This window comes from Stegodyphus dumicola, chromosome X2 (assembly GCF_044657685.1).
Source record: "Stegodyphus dumicola isolate Sdum_Otavi_A_Nest chromosome X2, ASM4465768v1".
Taxonomy (NCBI): domain Eukaryota; kingdom Metazoa; phylum Arthropoda; class Arachnida; order Araneae; family Eresidae; genus Stegodyphus; species Stegodyphus dumicola.
Genome location: NC_140781.1, coordinates 20,629,439 through 20,642,236, shown reverse-complemented (window position 1 = coordinate 20,642,236; position 12,798 = coordinate 20,629,439). Strand labels below are relative to the sequence as shown.

At 34.4% G+C, this 12,798-nt stretch overlaps 1 protein-coding gene across 5 annotated transcripts in view; it reads left to right on the top strand.

The window, feature by feature from the left end:
• Nucleotides 1-12,798, top strand: part of LOC118190773 (SCY1-like protein 2) — a 934,165-nt gene that overhangs the window by 781,013 nt on the left and 140,354 nt on the right. For all 5 annotated transcript variants that reach the window (XM_085809944.1, XM_085809942.1, XM_085809945.1 and 2 more), the window contains one exon: nucleotides 5,404-5,520. In XM_085809944.1, the coding sequence (XP_085666070.1) occupies nucleotides 5,404-5,520 (117 nt within the window). The remainder of the gene's footprint in view (nucleotides 1-5,403; nucleotides 5,521-12,798) is intronic.

Here is a 12,798-nt window from a genome sequence, read left to right as displayed (position 1 = left end):
TATTTGCTAGATATTTATGCAACTTTATTCTCTAATTAGAGTATATAGAGCTTATGTTTACTAGATACCTTATAATTTAACCGGAAGAATGGAATTTTTCTGTACATTTCAACTTAAACTCACAAAGTTATGCAATGTACTTCCTCAACCTTTTTATCATTAACGCATGTATGTTTCACATCTTCAATTACTTAATGTTGGTGATCAGTGTTATACTGATCACCAACATGCAAGATTTGATTAAAATTACAGAATGCAAGATTTGATTAAAATGTCGATTTTAAGTTCTCAAACCAAAACTTATATGGGAAACCTTTTCTACTAAGGTTGTCTTACAAAATTCGACTTGAATAAATTCAGCATTTAAAATAAACCTAGTAATACACAATGAAGGCGGAAGACATTTGAAATTATTTTACCTTTATTTGAAATTCCTAATCACGCTGTTAGAATCATGTCGCATGTTTTTTAGTTAGGAAGTAAATTTGCAAGCAGAAATCTGTTGACTATATTCATAGAAAATCTGGTAAATTTTATTGTTCTCTAATTAAAGACTTTATTTATTATTTTAAACTGGAGACTTATTTTGAAGTTTTCAAAAATTAATATTTTTGTTGATTATAACTTTTTAGCTGTAAACTTTAGTACTGATAATTCGTACTGATTCCAGAAAGTTTTCAAACTCAACAGAGAATAAAAATGAGTTCATTAGATTAAAAAGATTCTCACACCGACAATTCCTCAAAAGTTTAAAACAATTAGCATATGCGGTCATTAGCCTATAGTAATACAGATTTTAAATTTGATACTAGATAATAGAATATTCAGTAAAACGGAACTTTTTGATACTGATTTGTGTAAATTTGAAATACTGACTATGTATTTTCACTACAAACGCAAGATCTGAACATTATATTTCGACCACACTATATGATATACAGACTATTAAAATTTACTTTGTGAAGATTGGGGTCTTAGTAATACTATGTTCACTTTTAGAGAGACTTAAAGTTTTGGCAAAATTCTTGAGTTGTCAGAGAGCACTTTACCAGAACAAACGCATATGAATGGTGAACGCTTTGAGGACATTGTAATATCATCATCAAATCTGCAAAGATAAAGCTATGAGCAAGCAGCAAAAATGGATACATATCTTGCGACAGAAGATAAAATCTCTAAATCGAAAATTAAGGAATCGAATCTCCTATAAAATTCCTTAGGACAATTTATTTTTATTTGATTGAAGTATTGACATTTTAACAAATTGCCAGCAGCTATAAATTCAGTTCTGTTGGAATTTTGCTTTTCAAAGTTTTACAATATATTTAACATTTACTTAATTGCGCAGGGACATATCATTATGTCGCCGACATACATAAATTTCTAGATTTAAGTATTAAATTTCTACCTGTTGTGACAGATTTCTAGTGTTTTTCTATATGTCTTTTAAATAACAAATGATAATTTTAAAATACATATATGCAACATAATTATTTTAGGTTATCGCACGCATTGTAAGTGCCGATTATATAGTGAATATTCTAACAAACTAAAAATTAGAAAAATTATTGGTGTTCTTGTAGACAGAATGATGGATACTAATGAAAAGTTAATTAAGGTAAAAAATTCAGCAAATAAAGATTTTATTTATATTTAAGTAGAGCTTCCATAACATTATCTCAACGTTTGGGGTACTTACGTATTAACTCAACCTTTTTAGCTCAGTTTGGAGATTCTTTTTGCATAAAAAAGAAAGATGATTTATAATTCAAAATATTTATTCCATACGTCATGATGACCTCTTTAAGAATAGCTTCAAATCAGTTTTTCGTTTTAGCGGTTTTCCTGCAAACGTTATACCACAAAGGTTCCATTGCAGGCAAATCCCACAAGCGTATATTTTAAAAGAGTTTAAGATAAAAAACTATATCACGATTTTTCTGTACTGTTCAAATGTGGAAAAAGAACGAATGTGAAAATGACACAATTTCTTATTAATTCTGAAGAATTTTTATGCGCATGGTTACAACACTTAATTTTGGCGACTTCTGCTGAAGAAGTTGCACTAATACCTAAGTACAGTTTTGTGTATTTTAAATGCAAAATGTTTAAGAAGGTGTTTAAAGCCATCACCCATTTTGAAGAAAGGAAAACAAAGACGAAGTGTGATTGTTAAATTCTGTAACTGGGGTAAATTCCGCAAATCTAAAATCGCCTTTGGATCATCTATCAAACTTTGCTATTTTATAATAAGCAACCTCGAGTGTGTGAGCGGTAAAACTACTGTACATTGGTAGTTTAATCTATACTTGAATCCCGATAAACGAGATGGTTGCATGGAAGTTTTTTTGGATTTCCTCATGTAAATCGTGAATGTGAACTAGTTTCTTTTAAAACCAAGGCATCTCTTCTCAGTACTATTCTATTTAAGAGGAAGGGACTCCATTATTAAAACTAATTACAGCTTTTAACACAATTTGAGTCTTGAAAAATAGCTGCAAATGCTCTAATGATAAAAAGTGATTTTAAATGTAGTCATTTCAGCTATCTATCTTAACAACAAAAGTACCATAATACGAAATTCGATAGAAATTGCTTTACTTGCAATTTTTCTTTTCGACTTATGACGGATTTAAGAATGTTGTAACAGAGTCCACAATTGAAAATAAATTTCTTTTTCAGTTAGCATGTTCTACCGTATAAAGCATTATAGAAAGTATCAGCTCTCTTTTTGTCATCAAGTAAGAATTCAGTACTTTCACATACAGAGATCTTACGTGATTGTAAAAACGAAAACAAAGTTGGAAAATACTTTGGGAAAAAAAGCATATTTTACAACATTTTTGTCCTTTTTTCACAAAAAATACATAAATATAAAGCGTAAATTTTTGTTATGATTTCACTGAAAAGCGCCAGTCTCTTAACCCTTTCCGGCACGCTACCTTTTAAAGTTGGAGTTTTGATTTAAAAAAAAAAAAGGTAGGCAGTCTAATTATGCCTAGAGGAGTACACAAGTAAAGTTTTGTGGAGATAGCACTTATTCTGTGGGTGTGCCGACAGTGGGCACACTGATTGAATAGAGCTTCGAAAAGAGTGCTGAAGCGAGCATTGTTGTCAATGAACTGACCGATCTGATGCGGCGAAACAAAGAATACAGACTCTTAGTTGTCCTAGATTATCGGTGAGCCCGGCCTGAGCACACCTAGGGTTTGCTGTTTGATTTTAGATAAGGTTTCAAGGTAAAAATTTAAAACTAATATAGAATAAGGAGATTAGCATAGAGCCGAAAACATAACATAGAAATTTCTTTTCAAATAATTCCTTTTATACCCTAAAAACTCTGGAAGATTTCTTTGAAAAATGAGGGTCTTAAAAAACTAAATATGGCTAAAATATATGGACTGGTTTGTGTTGAGCTGTCATCTACTATAAATAAAAAAGTTCAAAGTAGCCTATAGTAACCTATAAATCCTTTTTCATTCAATTTTTCTGTGCGTACAGAAGGAAAATTTTAGGTGTGTCCAGACCGGACACACTGTGCCGCAAAGGGTTAAGCGACCACTCGAATCAAAAGTCGTATAAGCAGCAGTTTCGCCATCTTGATCATTTTGGAAGACGCCTCAAGTCATAAGACACCGAATACCATGTTTAATTTACGTTTTGATTCTCGCTGAGATTTTCCGGCAGATTTAGAACAAATTTCCAGCTTCAAATTTTGGACAAAAAGGAAGTAAATTTAGCCTTTTTCTAATAGGGTGAACTATTTCAAAAAATGTGAACTTTTATTTCTAATTAAAATTTTTTTAAGCTGACTACACTTCATCGATTTTTAAAAGATGACTATTAAAATCGTGGATGCAAAACGTTTCATCTGATACAGCTGTTTTAAGCACTAAACTCAGGCCAAATGAATTTTGTTACGGTATCATTAAATATTAATTTTCAACGTAACGAATTGCAAGAGTATTGTAATAAAAGGGCCCTCATGAAAATTTTTAATCACTCATCATACATCTAAAGAAATTTTTATATATTTTTTAAATTAATAAAATATTGTTTGTAGTTAGTTTTTGATCTACTATCGAAAGGCACATCTTTCTAAGGAAACAATGCATTTAAAGAGCAGTTTCTGAGAAAAAATGGATAATAATAATCACATTACACATAAGAAAACCATTAATCTGTCTTGAAGCTCCTTTTTCGGAAATCGAACACTCGGAAGTTTAATTACATCAAATAAAAGATTTGACATGTATTCAAGAACATAATTTTAAATTCAGCATCACATTTAATTTATAGGCCCTTTCTTTCTCCACAAACATGTATATTTTCTTCCAATATGGAACCCCTCAGCTTTTGAACCCAATACAAAAAGTCTCTTTTTCTGCTGAAGGATTCATCCAATATGATAAAAAAATCTTCTTCTTGGTATTTACACCTTACTCGTCATATTTTTATTCGAGTGTAGAGTTCCTCACTTTGTAATTCTAAGTTAATGTTGGAAGTGAAGAATATTAAAAACTGATAAGCGAATAATCAAGTTCGGATGACAAGAAACAACAAGATATAAGGGTAACTAAACCTTTATTATTCCAATACGATTTAACAAAACTCCGCCTGGGAGTGTACAAACAAAGCCCTCACTTGAACTTGAACTTAAGAGACTAAGAAGTAAACTAAAACTAAGGTTAACTAAAGAAATATAGCCGAAGCTATCAAGATTCAAATCGAGTTGGCCCCCTTAACTTATTTGACTACGAAGCTTAGCAAGGGCCTGAGTACGGCCGAGCGTAATAACAGCTTTGAGAGAGAGAGTGGCCAAAAAGGCAGACGCGCGTAAATCAGAAACTCTGATTCTCTCTCACTCTGTAAGTAACTTCGTGCTTTAAATACCACTCCTCCTCATTAAATATTCAGCAATATTCCAAAACTACGTTCTAGCCGGAAGTAGTAGGTTGAAGTTAAGAATTTGACAGGAAAGGAACTTAAAATTTAACTGTTAATAAAATTAACATAATCCTTACACGAGTTTAATTGTTTTACTGAGCAAAAGTGTATTCAATTTTAAAGTATAAATGAAGGGAATTTGAAATTACTTCCCCATTGTAATATTTTAATTAGCATCGAATGAATTTAAGTCACATTTAAGCAAGCACCATATATTAAACATAATCTAAGCACTTTTTTACCCAAAGGCAAAAAAGTAGACATTTCAAATGGTATTACGCTATTTGCATTTTTTTAGCATACAAATCATATTTAAGTACAATTCGCAACAACTTTTGTAAGTTTTCAATGTGGGTGGTGAGCTTTCTATGGCATATGATTTTAAACTGAAAACATATATGCTGTCGTCATGGTTTATGTCTTCTTAATAGTAGCATTTTTTGTTTTATTTCTTAGCTAGAGAATAACTTAAATGATTTATTGGATAGAGTGCCCCATCACCTTCAAGAGCCTTTGCAAAGTTTACTTGAACTCGATGCTAGAAGACGGCCTAATGCTCAGAACTTCTCCATGGTAAAGTATAAACATTAACTTCTCAGTATGCCATTTGTTGTTATTCTCAGTGTGACATTTGTTTCTAACTTATATAATTCTCGTTAGCTCTTCTTCACGCAGCAACGAGGAAAGGATTTTAAACTTATTCATTTGACACTTTTCCGTTACATTAAATGTCTCATAAATAGAAAGAAAATATAGTTTATTCTTGTCTAAATAAAAACTTTCATTCACAAGCAATAAAACAAAATAAATTCTTTCAAATTCAAAATCGAGGTTTTTCTGATTATGCTATTATAAATTCATACTCGGAGATATGATTTAATCAATATTTTACGTTATTTTCATTGTTCTTCTGTTACATCTATAGCAAAACAACGTTTTTGAATTCAAATTAGTAGCACTAGTTAACAAAACTTCTACAACAACGTTGAAAACAGGAGATTTAATTCATTTTTATGTGCTCTAATTTCCAGCATCTGCTCAAAAATCATCGTAAAATAATAAATCTCGCCTCATTAGATTTATTGACGAAATATCCTTTCAATTGATGCATAAATTAATCCAACACATTTTATAGTATAGCGAAAATAAAAGGAAATTCAAGCCCCGTCGTAAAGTGATGCATCTATATATTGTGAATTGCGTTCAAAACCTGATAAAGTATTCTCTAACTCCATTCAGCATGCCTTCATGGTGTAACTAGCACACTCTGCGCTTGTGCTAGAGTTACACTATGAAGGTTCGAGTCCACGAACGAGTCCACACGAGAAGTCCAGGTTCGAGTCCCGACGAGAGCATTGCTAATTTTTCATGTCTCCTGCTTAAAAGTAACCTAATGACGCTATCTACTCTGTTTTGTCACCAATAAATATGGAAAGCTTCATCCACATCTATACGATTGTCTACGGTGGAGATATACACTGGTGTGCAAAAATTAAGGACGAGACGGTTTTTTCAATATAACTTTGTACAAAAGCTTTCCAAATCAACACATTTAATACCGTAAGATCCCCAATACGTAAGGCCATGAGTAATGTAAGCAACACTCACTAAAAGAGAAATCAGAGGGATAAAAAGAAGCTTTATTGAAAAAGTAGCATGGAGCGCAATGCGACTGAAGGCCGAAACATCCCTGTGATGGGTGTCCAGCAAGAAACATCCGGTCTTTAATAGGGGATATGATCTCCCCTGACTGCTAGGCAGGTTTGACAGCGTCTGCCCATGCTGAGAATGAGGGTGTCAATGAGTTGTTGAGGCATTGCTGCCCATTCATCTTGCAGCGCCAATCGAAGCTCCGGAATCGTTACTGGTGGTAAGGTACGAGCTGCCAAGCGTCTGCCTAGAAAATCCCATACATGCTCGATGGGATTGAGATCCGGAGATCGTGCCGGCCAATCCATACGTTCAATATCCTCACTTTCTAAGAGATGTTCGGCAGCTACTGTGCGATGACATGGTGCATTGTCGTCCATGAAAAGGAACTGCGGACACATAGCGCCTCGAAAAAGACGCACATATGGAAGAAGAATCTCGTTACAATAACGTTGACTGAACCTGCGTCGAAGATGTGAAGGTCTGTACGACTACCAAGCATGATGCCTCCCCAAACGAGAACACCGCCACCTCCATACCTGTCCCTTTCAATGATGTTCGAGGGATGATTGCGGCTTCCCCGCTCTCTCCAGATGAGTATGCGATGAGAATCGCTACTCAGACTGAATCTGCTCTCATCTGTAAAGAGTACTCGTCCCCGTTCATTGTCTCTCCAATTCCGGTGTTCCCGGCACCACAGAGAACGCCTTCTCCGATGGGCAGGCGTTAGAGGTACACACCTTACAGGGCGTCGTGCAAACAGACCACCACCGTGCAGTCTTCTGGCCACGGTAAAACGCGATATCGGTCGTCCAGTCGCCTATGTCGTGTGTCTAGCGATTTCTCCCGCTGTCTGCCGCCTGTTTCTTCTGGCCTGTAAGGCAATATACCGGTCATCTGCAGGTGTGTTTCCTCGTGTACGACCACTACTAAACCCCCGGATAGCTGTTCCTGTAGTTTGAAATTGTCTCCAAAGTCGTGAAACGATGCTGTGAGCAATTCCGATTTCTGCAGCCACACTTGTCACACTGCGGCCTTCCTCCAACTTCCCAATGATTCGACCTCGGGTAAAAGCATCCAGATGTCGTCTAACAGTTTGATTATTCGCCATTTCTCGCTGAGGCAGCAACTCGGTGTGATTTTAACTGCTATACGGCGTGCAATCTCTTTGCCAGAAATACTGATCTTACACCGACAACATGCTTTATACTACTCAGACACTCCCCCATTACGTCTACCTGCATATCTGCGCATGTGCTAACGTACATCACCTTACTTAATCTCCTGATTGGTCTTTGCGTCCGCTCTGCCGCTTCGTTCAGCTGATATGCTAATTTTTCGACTTCGTCCTTAATTTTTGCACACCAGTGTATCTAGGAGAAAGCTTTTTTTTTTTATGAAAGGTATAGTAACTGGGAACACTGCTCTTATTGCAAGTCTTCAAGATAATGAAGGAAATTGCTTTTAACTGCGAATGTATTTAGAATGATGCACCGAATACACATTTCTTACATATAAAAATTAAGCCTAATTAAAATTATTTAAGCCCTTGGACAGAATCGAGAAGACTTTACCTCAGAAAGTTTCCAAAACTGAGCCACACGAAGTATATTAATCAGCCTCAAAATTCAGAAATTCTTAGATGAGAAAAGAGCTGCGTAAAAGTTAGTCATTATGCCACCATGCAGTGACATACATCACCATATGGCAATAGTGTATTCTGGGGCTGATAGCAGACAGACCAGGAAAGACGTAAAATAAACAACAGCAGTTTTATTTAATTCACTTGTGTGAGGCGGGTCGAAGCGAGGAGTAAAAGAACAAGCGCCCTGAAAAACTTTTTATAACGCGATAACAACACTCTTGCATGAAAAACGAAATTACATGACGTCGTAGTGCACAAAAATGTTTATGCGAGAAAAATATTGCTGATGCTTTGAAGCAATATCGTATTTTGGTGCGACTGTTTCATCAAATAAGGGATGCTGTTAGAGATCGACATTATTTCGAACGACCACAGGTTGGAAACTACACTTTTCATATCTTTGACTCTTTTTATGAATGTTAACCCTTTCCCCTTGTATGTCTCCATATATTCACCATCCTCTTTTTTAACCGTATGCAACCGTTTTTCCCCCGCTGATGGTGTGTGAAGAGTTAGGGGTTCAGTAAGCAGCCAGAGAATGTTGTTCGCAGAGAATCTGGCATCTTTTTCCACCTCGACCCGCCGGCTGATTTTGGGGGAATCTACGACAAGAGTGAATTAACCTGCCGAAGAGGATGTACGTAAAAATATATTTTAATTTACCCATTAAACTTGAAAGCTGAGGTGTAATATGTTTCCATAAAAACAATTTCATCTTTCCTGAATAGGAAAATTTCCGAGTTGATTGATCGTCCCCATAAATATAGACGCTTGAACAAAGGGTTGATCGTCGATTGATTGGGAGGGAGTTAGTCGCTGATGTAGTCGTATGCCACAAAACCGTGGTCCATATTCTACTCAACATCCTTTAATACAGCAAAATTGCAACACATTGGGGAAGTTATAAACTGTCCGCAGTGCACAGTTGGCACTTTCAGAAAACTTCTCGACTAAATTATGACAATTTCAGAATGAAGGTAATCATTTTATTGGACGCATCATGATGATGGATAACGGTGACTAGCTCCTACGAGTTAGTATGAAGTTGAATACAATGAATGAAAGCATCCTGAATTCAATAATTTAACTAAAGAGAGTGGGCACGGCAGGTAATTACATCGAGGGACTGCAGGTATTTGTACCTATGTAATAATGTATTATCAGGACTATTGAAGTGTTTATGTTGCTTTATATCCACCCCTGCAAAAGTTTAAATGATGAACTATTGGTCTAGAAGGTCTTTGGTGAAGTATTTATGAATCAAAATGTTACTTCTAAGTAGCTCATGAAATCCTGGACGGTGAAAGCAAGTTGCAATGCAGAATGTCTTTAATTTCATCAACTGCATTATTGGCTTAACTTTATTTCTGAGAATGTAGGATCTATGAGCGAGAAGGATAAAAAAATATTTCCCTTGTACTTGTTTAAGACATTGAAAACAAAATGGACAACATACTATATTAGTATAGATAGGAGCTTAAAAACAAGCCACTACAGCAGCTGAGGATCAACTATAGCTGATTTCTAGTTAAATAAATGTGTAGCCAACTGTAAAGAAAGAAATACTTGTAACTATAAATAATAAAAATATTTAAATATATACTTTCTATATTACTTGTATATTCGAATTTAACATCAGTAAATATACTACACTTATTCTTATTAATTGTAATAAAACTGCAGTTTCTTATAATGCAATAATAATTCCGTGATTTTTTTTAGAATGAACATTCATACTTGTTAATTATGCTTGTTAATTTATTGTTTTAAACTAAGCTTAAATACCTGACTTTTTAAATAGATCATTAGGGTATATAAATGTAACCTTCTCAATTATACTACTAATTAATTGTATATTCTTTTACCTTTTGTGCTACAGTTATCAGATCAAATTTCACACTTACGTAAACCGCTAAGAGTGAACTAATTTTTTTATCTAGCTTATAAGTTACAGCTTTGCCAGCAACTCAAAGGTAAGGACACTGAAAGTGGAGGTTATTTAGATAAGATTGTAATAATGGAACAATTAGTGAAACCATTACCTAATTCAGCAACGAAGCTTTTTCCTAGCTGAATGTTTATGTTAACAAACAGAACTTGAAGTACTCTATGGACAAGAATACATATCGCATTCTTCTAGTCATAAAACGTTCAGTAAACTTTATAAGAAAGGAAGTTTGAAACCCAGTAAAAGTCGTAAAAGCATTTGTTGTATAATATCAAATTCCTGAAACGCTATGTAAAATAAGTGATAAAGAAAATTTTAAAATATATGTAAAAAAATATCTACAAATAGCTACAAAAAAGCTGAAAAACGAGCGCAAAAAAATTATTGTTAATCTTCCCTGTTCTAATCTTCAAACAGATCTTGTCAAGGGAAAAGTGCTTGGAGCCTTCAACCAATTGATTAACTAAGATCATGCAAGCACGTTTCGTCTGATAAAACCATTGAGACTCCAAACAGTATTAATCAAACTCTAATTTCCTTTCAAATTAAAACTAACAAAAGTCTCAATAGATTTGTTTAAAAATAAGCAGCTAAAAGCGCGCTACTTTTGACTAACTTGGTCATTCGATTTTATTTTCTTTTTACTACATATATCAGCGATAACTGCTACTCACTCGCTTTCGAACTCTGTGCTTAAGTACATTAAATAATTTGCATTCTTGTGGGACCGAAGAATGCACAAATGAAAGTAAAGCAAAATTGTAAGATAACTGATTAATAAGCATAAAACTCTGCAATCTGGCGAAGACTTTAAGAACTACTTTTTATAAGAAGTGTCTCAGAAAACCACTCATAAAACTAATATTGAACAATTTTTAGTTTGGATAAATTTGACGGTATTCTTACACCGTTTTAATAATTCTTTTTTTTTCTCATCCTAGTGGTGTTTTCTTTTAAATCGCTAGTGCAGTTTTAATAAATTAATGCATAGGCTGCAAATATAAATATTTTGATGTTTTTTTCAATACAAACTTGATACTGTGGCAACGACTTTCTCATTACTTTATATTTTATTACTATTATTATTGTTTACCAACAGTAGGAAATCTTGTAGAGACATCAGAACTTTTTGGAAGCAGGAGTCATGAAAAATAGCAACCGCCTTCGCCGGGAAACGAATCACGGACCTCTGGAATACCTGCCCAGCGTGCAGAACCACTACACCACAAAAACACGCTAGGAAAGAGGAAAAATACCTTATATACTCCCCTTTTTAAAGGGCGACTGGGGTTTTTAGGGGACCCAATTGCCAAATCTTAGATGTGGAGAGTCCTCATCCAACACTCTTTTAGTTCGAGCGCCACTGTAGAGACATTAGTATTTTTTTTTTGGAAGCAGGAATCATGAAAAATAGCAACCGCCTTCGCCGGGTATCGAACCACGTACGTCTGGAATACCAGCTCAGCGTGCTACACCACGAAGGCACGCTAGGAAAGAGGGAGAAATACCTTATAATCTTACCGCAGATCCTTATGATGAGCTTAGTATAAATTATTTTATTCATTAAGAAAGCAAATTTTCTTTGACTTAGGGCGCATCTAACCGGATTGTGAAGCAAAAATGGTCATGTCGTCTTATCCGGAGTTTCAAGTTTTATTTTTAAGCGAAAAATTTCCAAACCTATTGCCAGAATGTAGGTATATCTCATAGGGTAAATCAGCCTATCCGAAGACCATGAAGGTCATACATTCAGATTCCAGTCGGAACCTAGATCTTTACATCTAAATGAGACTGAAGCAGAAAACATTGCAAAATGTAATGAAAAACCTTCTTGCTACTCTTAAAGTTTATCTAAAAATTTAATTGCATAGTCCTTAAGATTTAATACCAAATTTAATTTTGACCTCTTTTACGAACTACCCACTGCCTGAATCTACTTAACTCGCTCTTTTTCACCGTAAACGTATTTTCCAGCAAGAACCAAAATAATGATTGAAAGTTCTCTCCGCAAAGTTACGCAACTGGAGAGAATTCTATTAAAAAAATACCGCCGTTAAAAGAGCAACATACAACAATTTCTTCATTCAACATTACAGTTTCTTTCAAATTACTAAATTATTACTGTATGCAGATTGTCAATCCACACTAATTCATAAAGAAACGGTAACACTTTATATTTGCTTTTGACACTTTTCCGCTATCTCTTATAGTTTTCTCTCTAGGATCTCTAACTATAAAATTTCGTCTCTAGAGTCAGTGCAGTTGCATAGTCAACTTTATTGCAGATAGACATTCTCCTCAGTTTTAACCTTATGCGTTCAAAGGATATTTCAAGAACTTTACAAACACCATGTAAGTAATATACACTGTGTTACTTATAGGATTATATATCACTTATATAGTTCTTATATAGTACATATAGTCACTTATATAGTACTTATAGTACTTTATACGTATAAGTAATATAATGTACATATGTACATCTTTTTTCAGAAAAGTTCCAGGACAATTTTTTTTTATTTCTGAGTTTGCAATACTAAAAAGGAACAAAGGTTGTTTTTATGTTACGTAGTATGTATTCTTACTTGACGTGACTTTGGCCATGTTT